Source organism: Calypte anna, chromosome 1, assembly GCF_003957555.1.
Source record: "Calypte anna isolate BGI_N300 chromosome 1, bCalAnn1_v1.p, whole genome shotgun sequence".
NCBI classification, from domain to species: Eukaryota; Metazoa; Chordata; class Aves; order Apodiformes; family Trochilidae; genus Calypte; species Calypte anna.
The window spans coordinates 163,850,490-163,878,234 of NC_044244.1; the positions used below are offsets into that span (position 1 = coordinate 163,850,490).

A 27,745-nucleotide genomic window follows, 5' to 3' on the forward strand; every position below is an offset into this window, starting at 1 on the left:
CACCAGATCTAGAGCACAGTTGGCCAGAGAGATAACCCACAAATTACTCCCTCAGAAACTGAAGGCCTTGGCATGGTATGCAGAAAAGTGTGCAATTTAGCAATTCTTCTGAAAGTTATCTTTGCATTCTGTGCCATACATTGAACACAATGCTGCTTGAGGTCAGATCATGTCTAGCTTTTTAGGTCTTTTTGAGCAAGGAAGTTTTAAGTATTTAATCTTTGAAATATAGTGCTGTTGTTATAGTGCTGTGCTATCTGTTGTTGAAAACACAAAGAATATGTAGGATAGAAGTTGGCTCTAGAGCATAGACCTCTAAACATTGGCATCTGTATGTGAGTTTGAGTGTCTAATCTTGTGTTCTAATCAAGGAAGTTGCCTACTCAGTACAATTAGTGGGATTTAAAGAGTTGTCCACCTGGTGTCTCAAAAAACACCTATCCTGGGTAGGTGTCTTAAATGGTAGCCAAGACATCTCTCACTGAATTTTTAAGTTAAGGAAGACCAGTGTCATGCTAGAGGAGGGCTGGAGGCATAGAATGATATTCCAAACCATCCAGTTTGCACTGAATATAAAGGATGTGAGCTACAATATTAAGCCCATTTGATGGTGAAAGGAATAGACATCTATGTCTGGCTACTGCAGTCTGGGGCTGAGTCCTGCTGGTATTATTTTAAGGAGGAAAAGTAGATGTTTCTTTGTTCACTCTGTTAGGAAAGTGTCATTTCTGCCAAAATTGTATTTGTGCTCAAGTCCCAGAAGTTTATTTTACAGACTACCCAGACTGAAAATCATCAGCAAATAATTTGTTAAAAATTAATTCAATGTGCAATTTTAGCATTTTGTAATAGGCATTTCCCCTCCTCCCACAGTATCAAGAAAATTGAAAGAGGTAATGCTGGAGAAGACACTATGGAAGTACAGTTTTGCTTTGTTATAAATAGTCCATTTTATTGTCAGTTTTTGTGACTGAAAGCTTATTCTTCAGTTACCAAAGAGAGGTATTTCCTCACAAGATTTATGTGATTTTTATATTTTTTTTTCCTTCCTTTGGTCACGGTGATGTTCCAAACAGTGCCCATGCAAATATTGCTGCAAGCTACAGTAATCTGTGCTTTGTAGTACTCTTCTGTCCATTCTTTTTTTTTTTTTTTTTCCCCAGACGCACGCTGGGCATTTTCTTGCTAAAAGCAACATGAGATATTAATTATCCCTGCAAAAGGGCAGACCTTGCCTCAGACCTTGTGAAGCTGTTAGCCATTTTGTAAGAGTGGACACTTTTTGATCTGTTGTGAAAGATGAGAGTTTGTGTGCAGCTGCATTCTGAAAAGAGAAACTTTCTGCAATGAATATTATGCATGGCGCTTTACATTCAATGCAAGCCACAGTCTAACAGTGAGAATTTACCAGTGAATATAGCTAGCACTAAGTTAATGAAAAGGTAATCCTAAAATAACTATGTTAAGAAATTATTGATTATGACACAGTTTTTTTGCTTAGTGTCAGAATATGCAGAATAATGATTTAAAAACTCTGAAATTCTTAATGCTGTTTTGGCTTCATTGGAAACTTTAGAGTACATACTTATAATTCAAAATGAACGATCTTGTACAGGTATAAACCAGAAGACAACAATTTATAAACCCAGTGAGTTAATGCATATGTGGATAAGAACAAGAAAAATCACAGCTGAGTCATCCAAGCAGCTTTTCTTTTGCTTGGTATAGTGGCAGCATGAGAATGTATTTCTATAATATTCTAATAGTAACATAGTTTTGTAAAACAGTTGGCTTAGATATTTTGAGTCCTTCTTATGTTAACATGTATTCTTAAGATTAATTTCTTGTTGAATTTTTAATCTCCATATGGGGGCAATCACTATGCCTTTCATGTGTGTATTCTGAATTCACTTACTCTTCTGAATAAACAGGACTAAATATGGAATGTAAAATATTTATTTGGCTTGGTAAATTAAGGTTAGTTAGGAGATGTGATTTTTAAAACTGTTTTTAAGGTTCAGCTTTGTTTTTGCAGAAAGTTCTGTTTAATGCAATTCTATTACTTTTTTCACAGCAAGCAGTAAAGGAGAATATAAGAAGAAGGGAAGCAGAAGAAAAACAGAGGCGAGCTAAAATAGCTAAGGAGAAAGCAGAAAAAGAAAAACAAGAGAGGCAACAAAAGAAAAAGCGCTTGTTAGAAATGAAAACAGGTAAGGAAGGAGAAAAACACATTTTGCCTAGTGTTTTACTGGATATAAAACTGCTATTTTTTCATTATCTGAATGTGCTCTAAGAAAAGACACAATAAATGGATGGATTTAACCAATTAAATTTTACAGCAAAGGGGTTCTGAATTTTTTTGTCAGTGAGCTTCTCTAATTATCTGATTTCCTCAAGCTATTTTGGAACTCATAATGCTGCTTTGTATTTTTCCCTTAGATTATATTGAACCTTGTGTGACTTAAATTCACTTATGCTCAGAATCCCTATGTTACCTGATAACAGACGTTTTTCAAAATCACAAAGCCATTTGCCTTCTTTTAACTAAGGTACACATTCATTTTTGTTCTTTTATGAGAATAAGCCCTTTCTCAAGTAGTCTGGATTTTTCTTTGAGTATGTCAATTGTTATTTCGATAGGTTCCTATTGAAACACCTTAAAACAAACCTCAGTCATGCATTTTTGAAGTTACTCATTTATACTGTGTTGTCTTTTTGTACCAAAAGAGAGAGCAGACCTTGTGAGTTATCTGATACTAAAAAAGATGCCTGATGATCCTCTATACTCTTATATTTTATTCCAGACTGAGCTCCTGGAATCCTTCAAAATGATACATGATTTACTGTGTAAATTATTGTGAGCTACTCTCATTTTTTTTCTGAGCAGATCTTATTAAACAGTTCCCCACACAAGTCCTGGACAGAACCTTTGGCATAAATGATTACCTGTCTCTTCCATGTTTCACCAACAGCCAGAGTAGGTGTGTTGAGTTTCAGAGATTCTTCAAACTAAAAGTCTTTGATTTCTTTTCATAAGAACATCCATGTCTTGAGGTATGAGACTAAGGCTTTCTCTTAAGTTGGAAAAGCAGACATCTGCCTTCTGAACACAAAATTTCTAATTCTTTAGAATTAATTTCTGACTCAATCAGAAAACTTCCATTGGCAATTTTTTGTCATAGAAGATAGGGGGGACTGCAAAAGTCAAGGAAAGCATAAAACTGATATCTGCATTCAGGTGTGATTGTATGTGTTTCAAAAGAGGTTAGATGTTCTTCTCTCAGACATGTTGCATATATGAGTGATTGTGCTTTGGATGGTAAATTGATAGTTGCTCAGGGAAAATTAAGGCTCTTCTCAAGTCCTGTTCTTCCTGCTGTCATGTTCAAGCTTTGCAGAATTCAGGTGCCAGTCTTAGGGATTTCTGAGTCATGTACCCACATGCATGTAGGTCTCAGTAGTTAAACCTACTCCTTCAGCTAATGTAGCTTGGAACTTTTTTTATCTACAGATTGGCTAGGTAAATGAGTAAATAGCTGCTCTATCTCTTAATAGCTTTAAATTTATTTTTTTTTAAAGTGTGTGGGAAGACTTCTTGCTCTTGTTAGTAGCCACTTAAGGTTGAGTATGGAATGACTGATGTAAACAACAGCAAATGGGAAAAGATGATGTTAGGATCACCTCAGGTTATAAATCTCTTCAGTCTCATATCCACCAAATCGGTCAATGAGTTAGTTTTTGTTCTGCAAAACTCCTTGTGAGTTTTCGAAAAAATTTTAAAAGTCTGTTTAGAAAACCAAAATTCTGAAAATGGAATTTTTTTTTCCCCAACCATAATTAGTTAATTGGAAGGCTGTCTTCTCATTATGTATCTGCAAATCAGTCACAAAATGTTTACCTGCCAATAAATTCCTAACCAGGTCGTCCCTCTGTCAAAATACCAAGACTCTAACCAGGAATGTGACTATGTTGTAACTTATTTTTGCTACATATCATTTCTATCTGTAGGGACTAGGTCAGATGTTGGTTTTGAAGGATCATTATTTCAATTATTGCTTGAATGAAGTAGCTGAAAGCTCAGCAATGTCACCATCCTAGAAAATATTTTATGAATTTGAGACAGGTGTATACTTGAAGAAGAGACAAAAATATAGGGTATATGTACTACCTGGTTCCTCAAGATTTTTTTTCTTTTCAGTGTAGGGGTCATATTGTATTCTGCTTCTCCACTCTACGTTTATCAGTACCACTGCTTTTTAACTGAAAATGACTTAAAGGGTAGGGTTGCCTGTGTATCTCTTCTAAATGCTACTTCAGAGTTCCTTAACAGTTCCTCTTAAAAAATTTAAAAGAACAACCCCACTTCATTGGACTGACAATCATTAACAGCACTGCTTGTGATAATAATTTATTCTTAAGCCTTATTTGACATTAACACTGCAGATTAGTTTTTACTACGTATTCAAAGCGCTCAGTCCTTAACACCTGTGTCCTAAAATTGACGTGAATATAAAACCCCATTGAGATGATGCTCTAGAGTTGGCAACGATGGCTTCTGGTGATGGTCTCAGTTGACAAGATGGCATGGAAAAACTCAAGAGCTCTTCTGCAAGGGAAGCTAGAAGTGAAGTGGATATTTTTTGTCTTCTCTACCATCTTCCCTTCTGCACGCCCAGTCTGGGATCTTATATAAGATGGTTTAGTTTCTAGACAGTTCCTGACCCTCTTGTCTATCCCTAGATAAGGTGTTAATACCCTAGCTTGCAGGACTGCTTTCAGCTCAATTGTTGTGTTTTCCTTTGCTTAGCTTCTGCTTCTGTTCTTAATGTAAAAGGAGTCTTTTCACAAGGCTTGGGTTTGTTGTTTCTTTTCAGAGACCATTAATTGGCCATTAGTGACTTGTTTACAGTTCTGCAGCTTCTGCTTTCAGCCTGTGCTCATAATGTTCAAGGCCTGTGCTATTATTGAATGCTTAAACAGGATTTATATCATCATATTAAGCTTGTTTTGTTAACCACTGGTCTCATTTACAACTTAGACATTTAACCTGTCCTAGATTCTTCTTTGTTAACCACTGGTCTCATTTACAACTTAGACATTTAACCTGTCCTAGATTCGCCTTTCTTCTTGAAGTCTTTTTCTTTGTAGCTTGTCAGCTTTCATCTCTTTTTGGAAGTTTTATGAAGAGTAGAGTTTTGTTGCCTATATTGTCACTTTCTGCTACATTTCTTCATGTAAAAGTGACATACAAAATGTTGCAAACTTTTTTGCTTTTTGGGGTGTATTGCAGATTTTTTCTGCATTCAAAAAACCTAAAGGTCTTAAAGAAATATATACAAAACCATAGATTTTATGAATATCTACCAAATATGTGAGATGAGCCAATAAGTTGTATATAGCACATTAAGATTGTATCATACCAGGTGTGCCTCACACTACACAGATGTATTAAAACAAAAGGAAAATGATCCCAAATTGAACTTAACTCCTGATTTTTATCTTTTGGGACAAAAAAAAAATCTGTGGGCTGAACACAATAATCTCATCACTATTAACTGACATATACTGCAAACATGAGGTGTCAGGTGGTCCTATGGAATTCTAGACTTCTTGCCAACTGTATTGGTGTTTGTATGTACAGGTCACAACTTAATCATCTAGATCAGAGCCTAGTGTCTGGCATCCATACCTGTACATCTGAGCATCTTTGAAATGCTGTTAAATTCAGTGTTGATATAGTCATTTTCTAAAATCAGATAAATATGTCAAATTCTGGAGACCCCAACACAAGGACATGGAGTTGTTGGATATGGAATTGTTTAACTTACTCTCTTCCAAGTCTTTCTGAGATTTGGACCTGAAGCCAATGTGAAATTTGGATCTCTATAAGCTGTCATTTCCTAAAATTCTTAGTCTGTATTTTTACATCTCAGATAGTGAAACTTTTGTGTCCTTATGATCAAAACTCAAATGGTTCAGAAAAAGATGTGAGTCTTAAATTTACATAGTAGTAATATCAGCTCCATATTTTCTTTTTACCTGCATTCTAACCTGGAAAGTGTCTGGAACTCATTAGAATTTTTGAATGTTTAAGCAGTGCATGATATTTGGTATTTTGAAATTTATGTTAATCTGTCCTCTGAATACTCTCAGGGTTACAAAGTGATATTCATCATGAGATGCTTTGTCAATAAGATTGCTTTTCTCACTTCTATGAAGCCAGTTTGAACTATCACAAACTATGGCTCCAAAGGTAAATAGCCTTTAAGGGGATCTTTATGTAAATGCCATTTGTCTGCATACTATTAACATTCAGATACATACTTTCTCATGCTGTTCAGATTCTCAGAAGAAAGCACACCAATCAATTATTTTGATCTTATCACAGTGGAAAGAATTCTATAACTGTGATAACACCAGCTAAATTTATTGTAATATAATTGAGAACTCCATCATTGTGGCATCTTCATTGTGTCTTACTTTGAATACTATTTAAGTAACAAGCCACTTTCTTCAGTGGTTATTTACAAAGTCTGCCCTTTCTTATACAAAAGCAGTGAAGTGATGCCAAACTCATGTCTTAAACATCTGATTTCCAATTTAGAGTTTTAGTTTGTTTTCAATTGTGTTACTAAGTTTCACTTTTATCAGAACTAGCTGGTTTTAAATCCGTGTTCCAGTTCATTTAGGCCATTATGACCTTGTTTGCAGTCAATTTTGCAGCATTTATTTTTGCAGAGCTTTTTGTATTGTTTATTAGGTTTGGGAAAACACATTTATGTCTCACAAACTTTGTAAGAGTTTTAGCTTTTGGTGCTTCAGACATTTACTATTTTATCACTGGCTGCTAAACTGTACAATATGAATATTTTCATTAGTTCCATAGTGTTCTGTGTAACAAAAGGACACCATGGATCCCAACACTGATGGCTTAATAAATAAAAATAGTAAACATAATTAGGTAGCTTAAATTCAGATTTCTATAGATAACTTCTTGCTTTTGAAATAAGTTAAAAAATCCCCAAACCTACTTATATATTAGTAGGTATGCTCAAAGATCCTGTTTTTCCTGCCTAGCTCAAGTTCATAAGGCCTCCATTTTATTAATTTCTTCTCACCGGCAGAGGAGAATCAATAACTTCGTAATAGTACTCCTTTTCTCTGAGGGGAGTGAAGGACTGCAAATGTTGCATTACAACTGAGATGACATCAGTAATTGCTAACATATATTGATATTTTTTTTGTTATAAAATGTCTCCTGGGCTACTTTCCTGAAAGATACAAGTTTTGGGTAATAGTAACCTTATTGCTAAATTTTTGGCATTTGGACGTATGTTTGGGCAACTACATTTACTTTGAGGGGGACAGAAGATCTAATAATGCTATATGTGAAAAAATCCTGAGGGTGTAATATTAAAATCCAGCAACTCTTTTCTATAAGGTCTCTTTTCTGTAGGGAGTTTCCCCTTTTGGAATGTCAAGTACTCTGTTCATCTCAGTTCCTCCCTGGTGATGTTAAATCTTTCCAGTCATCCCATGACTGCCTCCAATTATCCTTAAATTGGACCCTCTTCACCAAGAGGATTGCTGAGGTCATTTTTTGTTATTTTAGTTTATTATTGAAGATCACTTTTATTATGAACCTGCTGAGGAATAAATCTATTCTGGAACTGTGAGGAGTGTAACTTCTTACCCTTATATTAAATAACAATGAGCAGAAAGAGCTGGGGACCTTCATTCTAATACTTAGTGGGCAGCTGACAGTAAGCTCATGAGAAGTGAGGAGAAGTAGATCTAATTTTGCTTTATGCTCATTTTAAAAAAAAACAAACAAAACCATATATGAAGAACAAGTCATGACAGACATTGACCACAAATCCGCTAATGTCACTAAGTATCAAGGTTGTTTTTCAGCTACAATTCTATTGTTAGGAGAGTAAAGTATGAATCTCAGTAAATTACTGAGAACAGATGTTTCCTCAAGAACAGTTGTCACATTTGTACTTCAAAATGATACAGTCAATGACAAAATACAGTTATGCTCAATTTAAAATAATTAAAAAAAAGGGCTTGAAAAACGTGATACACCTGCAGAAGCCATAGGAAAAGATGAAACACAGCAAAACCTCAAATGTCACTCTGTGGGATGTTCAGGGAATTAGATGTTTTCGGTGTGAAAAAGTAGAACCAATCTGAATGTATATTAATTAAAAACCAACAACTAATAGTCACAAGTCATGTTCTGACAAGATCTCAAAGGCGTAAATCTTCTGAAGCATGTAGGTGTAGTTCATGCGCTCCTTGGCAACCCATGGGCTCAGAATGCAGCAGCTGTACTTTGTTTGTACTAGGTAGTAGCTCCAAAAGAATAAAAGGTTTAGAAGAAATAATTATTTTTCTTTCTGAAAATTTTACTTAGAAATGGACCCTTTGGAGATAGTAGCTGAAAGGCATTTCTGAAACTGAGGTTTACACAAAGACTCTGAAAAAACAAGTAGCAACTGTATTTGGGAGAAAGAGAAACAGTCAAAACAAGCAAAACCATTGAAAAAATTAAGTTATTGAAGTAATGTATATAGATAAATATTCTCATAAGACTTGTCCTGTATGTTGTAGGAGTAAAATTTCAAAGGAAATGTGAAAAGAATGCTGCACTTACAATGGCATTACCATGGAAGAAAAAAATAAATCTCTATAGCCATCTTTGAGATTAAGAGCTGTAACATTTATGCAGAGAATAGGTTTTGATTTGATTAAGCTTTTCACACTCCAAATACTATCTCTTCTCAATAAGGAGGTAGACATCAGAGTCTTCTTTAAACCCTCAAAACTCTCACTCCTGCTATGTGTGTAAATGCTTTTGTTCTTTCTGTGTTTTTTTCTGAATCATTAAAAGTTTCTTCTGAAGTTCCAGAGGAGGGGAGGAATAAATATCCATACCAAAGCATTGGAGGGTATGCTTTATTTTTTTTCTCTCCTTAGTCCAAGGTTGTTAAAGAGCCAAGAACCTCCTCTGTCATTTTTTGAAAGCTAGCAGAAGAGAAGGTCATGTCTCTGACTCTTCCTTCAAACAGAGTTTGCTGCTGCTTCTGTTTCTGTGCTCTTCAGTATGACGCTTATCTTCACTCAGCAATACCTCAGTGGTTGTATAGAAGCACAGTCTTGTTACTGCATACCAAAATATTCTTGCTCTGAAGCTTGCTGACAGAAGTTTCTTGATTTCTCTGGCAGCTTCTTTCTACTGAGAGCTATTAAATGCAAATGCAAAGTCTTTGAATCCCAAGCTGCTGGAGACCAAGAGATCATTCTAGAAATGTCATTACATATTTACTCTATCCTTTTTGTAAATGTTTGCTATCGGTTACTAGTGCATAGAAGATTCAGGGCGAGGTGTACCTTTGATCTAAGCCTCCTGGGTGATCTTGGGCATTTATAATCACCCAAACAAAGAGTCTTGCTCACCCAAAAGCTTTCCTGTGACTAAGCTCAGTCATGTAATCCAATCAGAGTGAGAAATTTTATAACTTTTTCCATTCAGCCTCTCATCTCTGTAGCCCAACTGTCAATATGAGTGATTATTTGTATATGTTCTGAATTACCAGTTGTTTATAAATTTTAATGGAATTAACAATGTCTTTCCCTGTGCTCAATGAACTCCTTCAGGAGGCATATAGTAGCCAAGAGACAAGATGTTCATACACACCCACAAACCTCTATTATATTCTTATAATGAGCTACATTCGGTTAAGAATGCTAGGAGTGGTTCTGTTTTCTAAATGAAATTGTAATTGATATGTCTCAATAACAGATGGGTGTTTTTAATCCTCTGTGATACAATACTAATGAAAATAACAGTTTTTTATCTGGTCCAAAAATCACATTGCTCATGTTCTTGTATGTGTTGTCAGAGTTAGAGCTGACATGTAAGGAAAAAAGAAAAAACATTAGTTAACAGTCAAACTTTTTGGTTGACTTCTTCCTGTGTAGTTATCTGTTCTCTCTATTGGCTGTCCTATCAAATCTTAATCTTAGATAGCAATATATAAGGTTGGTCTGTTTTCATTATGATTGATTAAATATAAGTAACAGAAACTTAGCATTTTGAAAGATGCAGAGGAAGTGTAAAAATGAGCCATTTTTCATCCAAAGTAATCTCTTTACACCACTCTTTTTTTGAAAGTATTTTGCTAATGATATTAATCATTCGTTCATGTAAATGGAGTAGTCCTGGAACTATGATATATATCACTTGTTTCTTTATAAGTATGTAAAATGCAGGGGTCACCACTGACTTCTGTGGCTGTTGCTATCATCGTAAGACATATTAAAGTTGTATTGTAGAGCTTATGATATGTAGCACACTAAAGGAGAGAGGTGGCTAATATTCTTCACATTTTAAAGACATAATTATGAAATTAGGCAGTTTATATCTGACTTGACACTGAAATGTCAAGGACAAAACTGACCATCTATTCCGGCAAGTTTACCTCTGATGAAGAAGGTATTTAAGAGAAAGTTGAATGGGTTTTATTTAGGTATGATATCAAAAAGTATTTAAATCTTTTATTCTGCAGTTGAAGGAAGAGAGATCATTTAGATCATAAAAGGGCATATTTCTCAAAGGAATTATTGTGGGCTATGAAGCTATCTGCAAGTCAGCTAGAATTACTAGTTCTAGGTTGTCAAAAGATTGATACACTTGACTAATTAGGGAGGCAGGTGGGACTGGTGACAGCAGTCTGCAGCAGCTTGTGAAAGCTGATTTAAAGGTCCCATAAGAAGTGTTAATATTGAACAATATTTGTGACTCTTATAGTATAACTACAGCAATGTTGTATACAGTTCTCCTAGGGCAATTTAAAAGATTCCTGAAATAGTGTATGGAACACGTTCATTTCTTAAACTTGTCTCAGTTAAACTTGTTAGTTTAACAGTTAAACTCAGTTAAACTATTATAGATAGTGTGGGTATTAATAACCATGTAACATTGGAGAAGGTGTCATAGACAACTGTTGCTCTAGGCATCAAAAACTGAATTTGGACCCAACTGAAAGTGTAGAAATTTGAAAAACAGTCTTTTTGCATATTTTGGTTACATATATTAATAAATATGTATGTTTTTATTTGCAGTGGTTTACTTTTTTTCAATACATCCATGTATACAGAAAAACTACTACAGGAATTTTTTAATTCCAGTTTCTATATTTCTTAAATTTCCTATTTCTTTCAACTTTCTTGTTTTTTCTGTTAAATGCTTTGCTTGTCAACGGAAGCATTAATCTATAACCAAGTTTGTGACTACAGCTTTTTTCAGATAAGTGTGAAAAACGCATAGTACCCATACAGATGTTACAGCTATGCTACAAAAGGTTGTGATTTTGGAGGATTTCTATTCCATTATTTAAAATCTTTTCTAATTTATTTGATGGGTTTTTTTATAGTATAGCAGATTATGCATGAGGAGTTTTTCTTTTAAAAAAGAACTATGAAATCCATAGTAGTCTTCGATAGGCTTAAAAGGAAAGAGGTGGCATGCTGAAATAGGATTGAAATTTTTCTTCTGTTGTTCCTACTTCCTACAACAAAGCTTATGAACTCTTTTCCATAAACAGTTATGGTGTCATTTTGGAGGCTGTGATTATTATTCAGTCTTTTTTTAATTACTGTTACACAAAAGGCTTATAAACTTTCCTCCAACATTCATGTAGCTAATGCCTTGGCCTCAAAATTTCTTCAAGCATCACTCTGATTTGAAACTACTCAGTGAGTGTTTTAATTCCAGACATGATTACTTGAGAGAATTGCATGGCATCAAATGAAGAAAGAAAAATTTAAAAAGCCAACCAACCAACCAAAGTTTGAAAGCCCCAGGACACAAAATCTGAATAATTTTTTTAGGGTACTTTCCAATCCATATTAATAGCTCAGATAATCTGTAAGAGTACAAACTTTAGCATAATAAACCATGTCGTATTAAATAAAAACCAAGAGAAAAATCTGTACACAGTCTTCATGTTTATTCTGTATCTCCCATGTATTTTTTCAGTAAATAAAGGACCTTATATGTTATGAAGTATGTTTTCTAATTTTTCAGTTATTTCTTTTTGTGTGTTGCTCTTTTGTGTAACATTAAGTTTACTAGTCTTGTAGGACAGAGTACAGAGAAAAAAGGAGAACTAAGGGTTACTCTTTGCTGGATAAAAACCTAGCTGGCCAGGCCCAAGGAACTATGGCGAATTGAGTTAATATTCAGGGATAGCAATAGCTGCAGAACTGTGTGATGTGTCTTACTGTATTCAAGGTGTGTGTTGATCTAGGGAGTTTTGCCCAGTGAGGCATAATGAGATTTCTATTCTTTAGAAATAATTCTTTATTCCTCTGTGGTGATTTTTTTGTCATACAGTAAACCCCCGGAGTTGTGTTCTTTGTTCTTTGTGTTCTCCCAGGCATAGACACCAGGGTTTAACAAGGTTCAAAAATCTAACGTGCCCCCATGTGTTTATTTGAGGAAATAAAAGTAGGGCATTTCATAATTGTATTTAAGTATAATCTCACAGTAATATTCACAATTCTTTCAGAGGATGGTATACATATCTGTAACATGATGAGCAGAATTTTCTTGAACTACATCAATTATTTAATATTGGCCAGAGGTTATTAAATGAGATGGGAAAATGGCTTTTGATTAAAGCTACCTGTGCACATCCTATCCAGTCCAATATTGTGATTCAGCTTCCTGCTGAGAACCAATTTCATCTTTTTATTTCAATAACTGAAATGATCTCTTGTCTAATTTAACAATTCATTAAAGGGACAGCTCTTGAAAGCTGACATGAAACCGATTATTTGCAGTTGCAAAAGGGTACTGAAAGGGAAATACTATTTTAATGACATTTCACCTAAAACTATGCTTGACTCTTAGCACAGAGAAAGAGGAATGTGAAATGGATGGGATAAAGTTTGGCCTACTTCAATGTACAGAAGACAAAATCTATTGTGATTTTGTGCAAGTGGGCAATTTGTGAATGTTACAAGTCTGGTCTAAGTTTGAGAAAAATAATTTGAATAATATCATTAAATCTCTGATTGTTATTAATTGTTGTCATTATTTCCTTATGGTTGGATATTGCTGTGGTAACATAGAGGGTTCCTTGTCTCTCCTTTACAGAAGGTGAGGAGACTGGAGTGATGGATAACCTGTTGGAGGCCTTGCAATCAGGTGCAGCTTTTCGGGATCGAAGGAAAAGGACACCAAGGTCTAAAGGTAAATATTCTGGTTTACATTTTATTTTCTAGAGAAAGTTAAAAGCATTGCACATCCAGTACTCTAAATGCTATCAGGTTTAATTCTTTCTTGCAGTGACAGCTTACAGGGATGATCAGGCTGTTTTGCTGATGTCAGTAACACTTTGGAGAGGAATTAACTGAACATAGCATAGCCTGAATATTATGACAAGAGTCTTTGAGACAGCCACCTGTACTTAACTTCTTAGGGTTTATAATTGAATCGGGAAAGTAAAAGTCATATTTCTCCCTAAGTGAATCAAAATATTTCACTGATATGTATAGCTGTCACTTTACTCCTAGAAGTATCTAACTTCTAAATATTTCTGTCTTGTAATATTGTTGCAGCACTCTAGAAACTTTCAAAGATGTGCTTTATTTCCATTGTTTCCTTGCTTTTGCAGACATACCACAAAATCTCAGGCCAACCACACAGTGGCCTGTGCTTAAAGCTCGTAACCATGGTAATGAACCATATTCATGAATTGCATGCTTTTGTTAACTTAGCTTCTGTAGTTGATCTGTGCTTTCAGAAGGCTGCTGTGATTTTTTTTTCATTTTTCTGCATTAGTGGAAACTGAAACTGTATTGGAACCTACTTTTTAAGAATCGCATGAACATAACATCCTGAAACTATACGTATTGATTACTTTGCAAAGCTCTTCTATCTTTGTGTGTGTGTGGGGGGTATTTATTTATCTTTTTAATGTTTTAAACTGTAGTACACTTATAATTCTTGAGAACAGGTATGTTGGGACTTTTTTGTGGATGATGGAGCTATAATTGAAAGCAGAGATTGCAGTCATTTAAAAGGCTGCTAGGTGTTTATGATGCCAATTGACAGAAATTTCTGCATAAATTCTTTGTCTTGGTTTTCTTGTTACAATACCAGGGGTGGTGTAAGCTATCGTTTACCAGTATAATTCAGAAGTGATACTGTATCAGCAAAGTATTCGTAAATCATAAATTTTAGTTACTTCATGGCAAAATATTTCTCCAAATTTTGAGCATGGGTCATATTTATATGTTTATTCATAAACTCCTGAGCTATCTCACTGTAATCTCTAGGATTTTGTCATCTATTAAGGTTTACAATTGAAGGTGTAGGCACTTGATAGTTTTGTTTAAAAAGTGTCACGGTTTAACACTGGCCCGGCAATTAAACCGAATAACAGACGCTCTCTATTAATCTGTCTCTCCTTGATAGAGAAAGGAGAGAGAATAAGGGAGAGAGACTTATGGGTTGGAAGCTAAACTACACAACTTTAATGAAACAGTAGTGATAAATAGGTAAAATTACTAAATATATACAAATATACAGGAAAATGGAAACCACATTCCTCCCTCCTTTCCCCCAATAACTCTCACGTCACCACGGAGGCTGTAGGGCAGCCCTGGGAAAGTCCAGGCTGGACTCCTGGAGTCGGCAGCAGTCGGGAACTGGAGGCAGGAACACACAGATATGGGCTGGCACGGATCAGGACCACAGGCAGATGAACAGACAGGATCCTTCCAGGATGCCGGGTGAAGGAAGGGAAGCAGGAAAAAATCTGGCTCGGCCCACGTGATGCCTCAAATTTATACTGAGTGTGACGTATATGGGATGGAATACTCTGTTTGGTCAATTCTGGCATCTATCTTGTCCGTTTCTCCCTAAAGGAGGGTTCAGGTGGGGCCTCTGTGTCCTTGGCTCTGCATACCAGTCTCTAGCAGTAACTATAAACATCAAGTGTTATCAGTCCTAAAAGCACACACACTGCATGAGAAACTTGCTGTTAATTTCAGCAAATGCAACTACTTACAAGGGACTTAGCTAAAAGCAAAAGTACAGAAACAGAAAACCACCTTTATCCTGGCCCAAACCAGGACAAAAAGCTACAGAATATTATTGTATTGAAGAGTCGAGTGACTGTTTTTATTTGCTCATAACTAGTAGTCTCAGAAAAAAGTTTCTATATGTAATACCTCCATTGAAGAAAGATTTTATTGAAATGTAAAGAAAAAAAAATCTCCTTTCCTAGTTTTTTTTAAGCAGGTGTATTTTCCTTTGATATTTAAATGAACTGTGGAGTTTATAAAGAAGTTGCCATCAAATTGTCTATGTTAATTATACCTCATGTTTAACTATTTATGTCATAAGTGCCTAAAGCAAAAAAAAAAAACAAAAAACAACCAAAACCACAAAACAACAAAAAAAAAACCTGACCATGCTGAATTTCATGTTATTAAACACAAAATTAAAGAAAATAGAGTGGAAGGACAGTTTTAAGGTAATTAATTCACTTACAGGAACTGGCTTAAAGAGGATGCAAGTAGATTTGACAGTTCCTTGTCTAGCACATTGATATTTGAATAATGACTATGGAGCATATCTGAATTCATCCTTTTAAATGTTTCTGCTTTTAAGAACAATGATGTTCAATGTTGCTTCTGTTCAAGTTATTCTTATTCTCTCTCTCTCTCTCTGCAGACAAACAGTACAGTTTCCAGTTTTCATACTAACTGTATTTGGGGAAACATTAGCGCCATGTTTTACATTTCAGATTAAAACCAAAACACACAAAACCACAAAACCAAATTAAAAAACCCTAAGATTTTAATCCTGCAATGTCTTGAGTCTAACCCAGGGACGGGTTTGTATGTCAGATGGATTTAATTTGGTACTGAAGTTTGAAATTCAGACATTTAATTTGTACAGAAGAGTAAAAGTAAACTCTTACTTTTTTCATTGCTGTTTCTTTATCAAAGTCAGGTTTTCCATAGAGCATTTTGAGAAAATCTGATCATAAGACATTTTAAAACAAATTCAGCTTTTCTTTCATGTATTTTCTTAGCTCAGGATCAGGGTAATACTACTGTGAGCTTGCTTTTAAGGAAGTCATTAGTATGTTTTTGATTTGTTGACGACTGTCACTACATCTTTCTGTCTTGACCTAACTAGAGCACTGAACTTGGTGCAGATTATGGTGAGTTTTGGGTTTTTTGATAGAAATAGATGGTCTTTGGTTGCTCTAAGTTTAGCTTTGGGGTGCATATATGTATAATAAGTGATGAATACTGTATATGGTGGTTTATTACATATATGCTTACTTCTTGCATGAGCAACAAGTCTGTGATTCCAGCTCACTTCAAAAAAATTGGAATATGTCCTTAACAGTATGTGCTTGGTCTTCCATTGATTTGCTGTTTTTCTCAACCTAGAATTTAAAAAAAAGCCACTGCCTCACTCCGTGCTTAAAATATGTGGAGACCTATCAAAAGTCCTCAAGTACCAATTAAAGCACTTTTCTTGTTTTCTTCTGTAATGGTTTTGGCTGTTTACATTAACTGGTAACTGCTTCTGCTGAGACTAACATTCACTTACAGTAGGTACACTGTTGATACACACTATAGATTCATATGGAGGATGAACTTGTTTGACTCCTCATGCAGTCAGATAAAATTACAAGTGGTGGGTTGAAGTGTGCCCTCTGAATCACTGACGGTGTGTAGCAGTCTCAGAATTGTGGTTTAACCTGGCAGGCAGCTAAATACCATGCAGCCATTCTCCCACTTTCCCCCTCCAGTGGGGTTGGGGAGAGAGAAGGAAAAAAAGTTAAAACTCATTGGTTAAGATAAAGACAGATTAATGGGACAGAAAATGAGGGGGAAATATTAATATTGGTAAAAATATACAAAGCAAATGATGCACAATGCAATTGCTCAGTGCTCACTGACCAATACCTAACCAGTCCCTGAGCAGCTGCCAAACCCCTGGCCAGCTTCCCCTTCCCAGCTCCTTGTGTATCCCCCAACCACCTTGCTGGCAGGGTAGTGTGGGAAGCTGACAGATCCTTGACTTAGTGTAAGCAATGGTGAGCAACAACTAAAGCATCAGTGTAAACATCAGTGTGTTATCAACATTATTCTCATCTTAAATCCAAAGCACAGTATTATACAAGTTGCTAGGGAGAAAATTATCCCTGCCAAAATGAGGACAATTGGGCAGATGCCATCGAGTACTGGATAATGTCTTCTGTTACAAAACCAAACCAAGGAAATTAATAAAAAGACTGTATTAGTCTTTATGATTGAAGATGCTTCTCTAAAAAGTGGGATGCAAGTGAAACCCAATCATAGATGGAAGTTATAGAATAGTGGCTCCATGCCTCACAGGGGATGGCAAGGGAGAGAAATATAGCCAGAATGCACTCTTTCTCCATAGATGGAATATAAATGGAAGGTGAAAGGAAATGTCTAACCACTTCTATCATCATCCTCAGCATGAGACTTCTCTTTGAGGTGGAGACAAGCACTATGTAACCAGGTAATCCAAAGCTACTTAGCTCTAGAACTGAGAACTGAAATAGTTTCCTTTAACTAAATAAACTGCTTAAGGAAAAAAAAAAAAAAAAAAAAAAGGAAAATTACTAAATTGAGTGGACTGGTAGCCATTGATTGGCTGTTTTTCTCTTCATGACCTGTTGTGCTCTCCAGAAAGCCCTGGTACTGTTCAGCTGATATTTCTGATTAAAAAAGAGGAGTACTGCTTCACCTGCTGCATCCCAGGGTAGCCTCTTGGGTGTGTTATTTTATTTTCAGTCGTACTTCACTCTTCTTTTATTGAACAGATTGCCTCTTTCTAACATGGTATGTGGTTTCTGTCAAGTTTAAATCTACTCTGTTTCGGTGATGAGAATTACCAGTTGTATTTTTTTTCTGTTTGTGACAAGACTCATCAAGTCAGATTATTTCTTGCTGAGGAAGAGTGCTGCTGCATAACTAATAGAAGTAATATGCATTTGGAATTGCTAGGTCTTGGAAATGTTCTAACACCTTAAGAATACAAATAATTTTCTCTAGATTTTTTATTATACAGGTATATTTATATTCTTTTTCCATCCAGGATTCTTTTTAAATTAGCAACTAAATTACATATATGTTCAAAACTACCAGTTAATGTTACAGTTTGCTTTAAGTGTAGTAAATATTGTGGTATATGCTATTGTAATTTCCATTCAGAGCACTGTGTGGCACAAAGAGATGATTGTACGAAGTGTTGTACTTTGGTGAGGTTTTGGTTCAGTAGCATCTAACAGGGGAGCTTTTTTATTTTGTTTAGGGAGCAGAAGAAAGCAATTTTCAGTGATCATGTTTTTGCACATTAGAAGATCATTTCAAGCAGCTAATAGTTATGACTGGTCTGAGTTTATCAGTTATTTACAACAACAGTCAAAACATATTTGCAGCTTGCACATTTATTTCAAGCTAGTTAAGTTCAAATGCACATAGAAGAATACCCAGGGCAGCACAGAGCCCACTGCAGCACAGAAAGCTGCATTATTCACTAAGTTTTCAGTCAGGCACCAAGCATAAATGCTGCTATGGCTACGCATTTATTTGTCCTACCATTAGCCAAGGTAATACTGCCTGAAATGCATGAATACAGATTAGAGATGCAGCTTTGGTTACATGCGTATATACCTCAAACGCAGCAGCAACTGCCTTCCTTTACAAGTAGATGGTATTAAAAATACTTTGAAGAAAAGCTTTAATAAAATGGAAGTTAAAAAATACAGATTGCTTTTTGTGATTGCAAATGTTAAAATAAATCTTCCTGTTGCAATCAGTAATTGGGTTGTGGACTGCACTCCCAAGGGTAACAATAAGGTCTTGTTTCTATACTAAAATCCATGGTAATCTATACTAAAATTCCATGGTAAGAGATAGTCATAATTACTATAGGCATTTTGCTCAGGAAATATATTAACGATAGAATAATTTTCATGAGACATTTAGTCTGAAGCACCTCTTAAATAAAATCCTTGTCAAGCAATGTTGTTTTAAATAGTTTGCTTGTTTCTTTTGGGTTTTTTTTCTGTCTCTTGTTCATAATAGAATTGTCGTGTGAGGTTCAGATTAGTGTCTCTGCTACCTTATATTTGAAAATCATAGCTGGAAATGAGCTCAGGCTCATCTTAATTGTTGAAAGGAACAGTGAAGCCACTTAGAGGTCATTATTTTATATAGCATCAAACTATGATTGATATTTCAACCTAATTTTTACTTAAGTTTTCTTAAGTATGTGCTCTATCTTTTCCACAGCAGTATGTAGGGAAACTTAGCAAGCACCGTAGACTGAAGGAACCACAAAACCTATGAAGATAACTTCACCCAGCATGTCTTAATAATAAAGATGCATTCTTGAGCAGTACCAGTTCTTTATGATAAATACTGTTTTGAAGACACTATGCATGTTAGCCTATTCTTCCTCCTACATGTGATCTATAAACATCAGTGTTTGTAACTTCAGTAGAGAATATTTTTAAGTCTTTTTGATGCTTTACTCATAGGCAGGTTTTCTTGGCAGAAGACTTGGAATATCTGTAGGAACTGTTGTGAGATGAAAACATGTAATAGGATTTCTGTTTAAAATAACCCAGATTAATTCTCAGTTGTTCCCATTTTAAAACCAAAGCTTCGCTTCAATAATGACTTTGTAGGTGAAGTAAAATTGCTGCTTATTCTAAATAAAATAATTCCCCTGAAACCATCTGCACTGCTTATAAAAGTTTTTTCCTGGATTAGACAGAAGAGTTCAAAGAAACTGTGACAGTAAGAGTCAATTTTGCATGCATGGAAAAAAAAATCCAGATAGAGAAAAGAAATTTGCTCATTTTTATTTCTTGGTTTAGAATGTTTCTGCATTGCCATGGCTGCATACACATACATTCTCTCAGAAATTTGGCTCTGAAGAACTGACATTCCCAAATATCTAAAACTGAGATTAATTTTGATGCTAAGTGTTTAGATCTTTTTCTAGTGATCCCCTTCTCTTGTAATTTAATGTTGAGGTGGAAAAATTATTCAAGTCAGAAGGGATAACAGCTAGCAAGAAGAGTTTTGGATTTTTTGTTTTTAAGAGCCTCTGCAACAGTTATTAAAATCAACCTTTATAATAAAGACTGACATAAAATGGGGTATAAAACACAACATTATTTAATGTTATTTATTTTTAAATTCGAAATGGTGCAAAATCGATGCAAGGTCTATTAAGAATGGAAAAGAATACTTCAAATTAGAAGTAAATGTATATTAGTTGTGTGAAAATATTCGTATAGACAGAAAAAAAAAAGAAATTTTGTTAACTTGTTCCTAGTATAAGCCAAACACAGTGTCAATTTTAGTGTTACCCATATTCAGGAGGAACTTAATCCTGCAAAAAAATTTCTGTGTCTATTTTATTACTCCTCTTACAAAATCTTGTGAGATTTCCCTTATGAACTCACATTATCAAGGTGACAACCTCCATTCTGTGTCTAATCATAAAGATTATATTTGAACATTATATAGACAAGAAATAGAGCCAAAGATTTTTAAGAGTAAAAATTTTAGGTGCCATCTTGAGACAAGGTGGACCTTTTAATGGGGCTTATTCTGCAGAGGTTTGACAACTTGATTCCTAAAATAAGACCCCTTGAAAAAATTAGGCATTCAGAAGAGCTTACTGCTTTTGTAAATTTCTTCCCAGTTTGGTGCTAGTTGAATAAGAATGCTCCTCTGAAAGGAGGCAAGGGCATTTTCTGCAAGAGAAGAACTGTGGCAAAGAGGTGACATTTGAAAGCAGTGTCACTGTATATTCCATAACTGCAGATACAGTAAATGTCAGCTTCATAACCATCTAACTAGGTAACCAGATTTCCAGAAGTTACAGCAAGCAACTTACATATTCAAAGCAGTCTTCTGAATTTGCATCAGTGGGCAATCTTAAATATGCAAAGGGAGCTGTAAATTATCAACAATTTACCCACATCTGTCTTTCCATTGTGCAGTCGTGCAGAACTTCCCATTCAAAGGCAATTACTGAGTTGATCTGTATAGCCAAGACATACTTCTCAGGGAACTAAACGATGTCTCTACTGACTGAACAACAGCCATAATGCTCTTTATATTGAGATATATATATATAAAATCTTTCTTGAAAGAGTTATGTAAAAAAAGCAATAATTATAATCTAGACACTAGAAATTAGTTTTCTCTGGTTAAAAGACACCACTGCTGACAAGAACTGAGATGAAAACAATATATGAGATGTATCCTGACTCTGTTCAATGACTCCAGTGGTATCTCACTAGATGGTTATTTTTTTAGTCAGTATTTCTGTAATTTAGAGGGTGTAGAGAAAGCACAAAATTACGAATTAAATTCTCTAAGCACACTTCTTAATTCATCTTTCTTTGCCATGGAAGTGAATGTGTTCCCCTAATGTTTGGGGGGTTTTTTTTCCCCATTTGGGGGAATTTTGTTTCATTTTTTTTCCTAGATGTTTGTTGCAATAGAGTTAAAGTGTACAGTGTAAAAATGGAGTTCTGTTTCTGCTTATTTTTTTTCCAATATAAGCCAATGATCTGCAAAGGTACAAATAAAGGACATGAAAGGGAAATCAAGGGTATACTGCAGTTTCTTCCCTTTGTTGGGGTAGGAACACTTTGAAGCTTTACTTTAATATTTTGGAATACTCTAAAGGGAAATTGGCATTTAAATTAAACCAGAACTGGTGGTTGTGTCTGTAAATTGCCTGATAAATGCAGTATCATCTTTGTTTCATTCCTGAAATAGATGAGTTGTGTATTTGCATCATACATGCCTAAAGCAAAATCTACATCAGTCATCCAGCAAAATAATTAGAAGCCTCAAGAGATGTTTTCTTGGTGGCTCAAACTCAGAGATTGTGAGCAGTAAAGGAAGGAATTAGATGGGGCAAATGCAGCTTTCATATAAATGACAGAAGGAAAGATGATAGCCAAAGTTACACTAAATGATCTGGAGTAATATGAGGCAATTGGACTCTAATTCTTCTCATGTTGATGTCGCTTACACATACAAGATGCGAAAGCATAATTTAATTAATCTGAGGAAAGACTATTTAGATTTTGGAGGATATTTGACTAATCAAGAATATATTAACTTCTAGCATACACTGTAAAGTAATTTGACCTTTGCTCTTGGCATGAGAATATTTAAAAGAACATAAACCAAACCAAAATCTTTTAAAGCAAGATCACTTTAACCAAACAGAAAAATTAAATTTAGTCAATGCAGTTTGCTAGCAGATTTAATTTCCTCAAGATATACAGAAAACAGGATTGCTAGTATATATACTTTCTTTCTTTAAAAGATCATAATAATGCTGTGTTATCAGCATGGTCTTTCTGTGACAATATTTTGTCATGATATCTTAAGAAGATAATTTTTGTGAAGGTGAGGGGTTTTATTTTATCAGGGGAAAGAGTTTTTGTCATGTTTTATTGTCCCATGATATTTATCTAACTCTGTATAGAAGAATCAAGAAAAAGTGCTACCTGACCCCACAAGTCTGACCATATTTTCTGTAGGTTTTCAAAAATCTAAAAACTGAGGCTTAGAAAACGTTAGAGTGAACTTACTTTATGTTGTATTCAAACTTGCTGTCCTTGATTTTCTCTCCTTTTGTCACGGCAAAATGATAAAATAAGAAATTGAAAAGATAACATTGTGAATACTTAGTATCAGAAACAGGGAAATGGAATCAAATCTCTACAGATTTTCAGCATGGGCAAATAATTATTCCAGAGTTTTTTCTTTTTATCTGTTTTCCCAGGCTTTAAGCCTGTTTCTTTGTATTTGAAAACAGATGAATGTACATGGTGTGTTATAGTATAGTGCACACACAGATACTTGAATTAGCTCTGGACAGACTACTTTGTCTGCTTGAAGCAGAGTAGCTTCTAGGCCAGAAAGAAATATAGGTATCCCAGCCCAGTTCTGGGGTTTCAAAACAAATTTGAATATCTGTGTACAGCACCTCGTAGAGTTTCAGGAGCTTTGTCCAGTAATTTTAACAAGCCTTGAATCACAGAAAAGCAGGATGCATTGTCATAATGAACATTTCATAGGTTTCTTTTATATTTGTAAAATTTGTGTGGACTAGTTTAATAAGGGATATATTTTTATGTCTAGAATCACTTTTTCACTTGGGTTCTTCCTTGCTATTTGTGAACCTATACCGGCTAGAAAGACAGCATTTTCTGAGAATTGTTTCTCATAAATAGAAAGAGGGAAACTGGAAACCATTTTAGATAATCTGAAAACAGGATATGCCTCCCATTTTTGTTGATTTACTGACAGTTTGTTTTATTTAAAATAGAAGGTGAATTTCTCCTTCACAAAGCCCCCAAGTTTTAATAGTTGGAAATAGTGAAGATAGTATTAAAATTATAGGTATTTGTTGCATGGAGGGGAATGAAATCACCACTGTTATGGTATAAGCAACTTGGATGAAAGAGATCAATATAACCACAGGTAAATTTTGTTGGCAAATGCCTGCCTAATATGACACTACTAGATGGGCTGCTATTTTCATGGGTAGAACTTCCAGGTCATGGTATGCGTTTTACTTCAGTCACTGGATTTTTTGTTAGAGGAATCATCATCAGTCTTTCCCATTCAACATGAATATTTGAATCACTAGACTGTGTAACATTTGGTATTTTTAGTGAACCTGTGTAAGCAGTCTGGCTAATGAACAAAAGGCAACTTTGCAGGGATATGGAAAACCTGGTTTGAGTCCTCTCTCTGCAGAAATAATGGAATCTTAGTGAGCCAGGCTTAAAGGCCGCTGAGTGAGTTTTCATTACCCAGGTTGACTTTGGCATCCAAATTTTACTGGTATTTTAGTTTGAGAGGGACTTTTTATGTTTCCTTAGTTTCAAAAGTAATGATTCCTCCTTAAATACATAAATTCCTTTCCAAAATTGCTTTCTCTTGAGAAATTTAACTGAGGACTTATATTTATTTCAGGTGGTGGATTTTATTCCTGTCATTACCAGAAAAGGGGGATTTAATATAGGGTTTTTTTCTTCTACATTCTAAAATATAAATGCTTTCATTGATCCATCTTTTCCATGAGAAAGTAAACTTTATAATGTTTAATCTTCAACTCCGTCATCAGCTCAAGAACTGACTGAGTCAATCGAATGATTCCAAACCTGCTGATAACCCATAGGAACATGGTGCCAAGTTATGCTGATGGAGGAGCTTTGAAGGACCATTATATTTTTGTCAGTTTTTAAAAATGAGATGACATGAAATAAGACTTACATCAAAAGAAACACTACAAGCTGGTAGAGTGCCCTAACTTTTTCTCTGGTCCTAAATTATTCTGGAAAGGAGGGTGTTCATAGGCTTTGATTTTGGGTTGTGTTGGATTTTTTCCCCAGTTCACATTGTTTGCTTTTTAAGTTGAGATCTATAGGGTCTTCTTTAGGAGATGTACCAAACGTCTCCTTCCCTGGAGACATTCAAAGCCCATCTGGACACGTTCCTGTGGGACCTGCTGTAAGTGACTCTGCTTTGTCAGGGGGGGTTGGGCTAGATGATCTTTCAAGGTCCCTTCCAACCCCTAACTTTCTATGAATCTATGACGTAAAACTGCACTGAAAGCAGTAGGATCAAAGCACTAAACAGATGAAGTGCTATATAATGTTAATTACTCTGGGATATGCAGTTTTTATTGATCCCCCAAAATTAATTTATGTATTTAATATCTTGAAGAGATAAAGTACCTTGTAAATATAGATACACAGTTTAGGGAGGTTAGGCTCCTTATAATGGCTAGAGGGACATACCCATCTTACACAGGAGTTAGCTTATATAAATTGTTAATAGTCAGTGAGGCTCTAATTTAAAATGCTTGAGGCTGAAAGACCTGGAGAAGTTTCTCCATATTTTAATTTTTTAGCTATATTAAAGTTAATAAAACATAACACAGCACAGTCAATACTGAAGATGAAACAATTGCTTGAATAGATGCTCTTCAGGTTAATATAGTCTGTCCTATATTTGGATGATACAAGTTCTTGGGGCAGGGGGGAAGTAGTTCTCATGCAGGGCATGTATATATAAAGACTTGCATCATGTTTGGCCAGCCAGCTTTCTCATGCTTACAAATTATAGTCCTTTGATACTCTGCTCTTTCTCTTTACTGCAGAGTATATTTCTGTAATTTATATTATACTGTTGGCTGTAATGGTATTATTTTCAAATGTACTAATGTTTCTTTAAACTAGCTAGATTAAAAGTAAATACATTAGTAGCATGGCTTTAAGTTACTTAGCCTTCTTGATAGGCAAGATAAGTTCATAATTTCAAAATAAAGAGTAAATCAGGATTGATGAGTGACTAGTTTCAGGGTATTCAGTACAGAATAAAAAGTACTTGCTATCAGGTAATCCCTAGTTTTATAGTTGTACTGTAGATGGTAGTCTTCCCCTTTCCCTAAGAAATATAAAATCATTTTAATTCTGTGTGATCCATCATCAGGCAACTACTCAAAAAAGTAACATTCATGAATGCTCTCAAATGTCCAGTAGCAAAAATAAATGAAGGGCAGAGTGCATTAAGGGATTTCCAGTTGTGTCTCACAGGGCAGAGAAAACTTCTGTGAGAGAGCTCTTGGGATAGCTCCTGCTCTTGCTGCCTTTAGCAAGTGCTTCCTGACTAATCAGTCTCCAAGCTTACCCCGGTGCTTTAAGTCTGTTCTTTCTCTGTTGCCAGCTGCTGACTGAAAACAGGACACAGCCAATTACTCTCCACTGAGTTTACCCAGTCTCTGTTTATCCACCTAACAGCAGTTGCTCTGAGCTCATTTTATTGAAAACTTGTTATGTTGTGAGATTTCCTGTTATAAAATATTGGGTTTGTTTCAGTGGGGTAAAATTCTTATGGTCTAAGATTGGATATTATACTATTTGGAGTAGTTGCTTCCTGTGGGACGGAGACCAAAATATGCTGCAGTGGAATTTTTTTCCTTTTCCATGTTCCAATGACAGTCAATTAGAAAAGGTTCGTGATCATTTTTAAGTGGTAAAAAATAAACTGTGTCTGTAACTGAGGATACTACTAGCTGTATTCTAATTTCTTAGCTCGGGATCCGATCTTCCTTCATGGGTCTTTTTTCCTTCCCTTCTAGTTATTCGGAAGCCATATGAGTGATAACTAATTATACTTTTTCTTCTTCCCAACCACATCTTGCCACTTCTTTATTCTAAACTCATCTTTCTTACTCATCTATCAGTACTATACTACATTAGAACATTCAACAGTACTACTTAACTGTAGCATATAAAACATTTTAGTCCTACTTCAGTCTGTAACTGCAGATTTAGCCTAATAAAAAGGGCATTTTTGACCTGTTCCAATACACTATAAAAAGCACTGTGGCCTAAATGAGAATATTACTTATTATAGAAATTTTCTGCACTCACGTCAGTCATAAAGCTTTGGTGTAATTGTGCATGTTGAAGGAACTAAGCAACCAGAAAGGCTGCAAAGGGATCTCCAGCTAATCTTTTCTGGGATAGCTAGAGTAATACAAAATACAGTATACTTTTGATTGTTATTTTTCTAATAACTGAAAATACAGGGATGGAGGGATGCATTAAAAATTATGTTTTAGCTTGCATAAGAGGAAGCTAAAGGAGAGGCATGTCAGAGATAACTTTATAATTGTCCAAACTTCATTAAAGTATCTTTAAATACCCATACAAAAATGTGTGTCACTCACACTCTATTCGCTTAAAAATTGATGTAAGCACCATGCAATCCAACCAGGTTTTCTTCATCTATCCTTCTACAGTGCTAGTGCATTGAGTAGTTGTAGGGTTAATTCTCTTACATGTAGCACTTGTGTGTTTTGAAGCACATCTTAAGGGGAAAAACAAAAAGGGAATCATAGAATCAGCTGGGTTGGAAGGGACCTCAGAGATCATCAAGTCCAACCCTTGAACCACTACGGCTGCAGTTACTAGGTCATGGCACTGAGTGCCACATCCAGTCTCTTTTTAAATATCTCTAGGGACGGAGAATCCACTACTTCCATGGGCAGCCCATTCCAATGTCTGATTACCCTCTAGGTAAAGAAATTCTTTCTAATGTCCAACCTAAACCTCCCCCAGCACAACTTAAGACCATGCCCTCTTGTCTTGCTGAGAGTTGCCTGGGAAAAGAGACCAACTCCCCCCTGGCTCCAACCTCCTTTCAGGGAGTTGTAGAGAGTGATGAGGTCTCCCCTGAGCCTCCTCTTCTCCAGGCTGAACAGCCCCAGCTCCCTCAGCCTCTCCTCATAGGGTCTGTGCTCGAGTCCCTTCACCAGCCTGGTTGCCCTCCTTTGGACCCGCTCCAGGACCTCAGTATCCTTCCTAAACTGAGGGGCCTAGAACTGGACACAGTACTTGAGGTGTGGCCTCACCAGGGCTGAGTACAGAGGCAGAATCACTTCCTTGGACCTGCTGGCCACACTGTTCCTGATACAGACCAGGATGGCATTGGCCTTCTTGGCTACCTGGGCACACTGTTGGCTCATGTTCAGCTTAAAAGCTCAGGAAAAGACAAAAAAACCAAACCAACAAACTAAACAACAAAACACACCAAAAAAAAAAAAAAA

General features: G+C 35.5%; 1 protein-coding gene across 1 annotated transcript in view; it reads left to right on the plus strand.

Annotated features, from left to right (window-relative positions):
* Positions 1–27,745, plus strand: part of DIAPH3 (diaphanous related formin 3) — a 211,428-nt gene that overhangs the window by 141,049 nt on the left and 42,634 nt on the right. Inside the window, exons 25-27 of the mRNA XM_030453061.1 lie at positions 2,075–2,210; positions 13,169–13,264; positions 13,689–13,748. Of these exons, the coding sequence (XP_030308921.1) occupies positions 2,075–2,210; positions 13,169–13,264; positions 13,689–13,748 (292 nt within the window). The remainder of the gene's footprint in view (positions 1–2,074; positions 2,211–13,168; positions 13,265–13,688; positions 13,749–27,745) is intronic.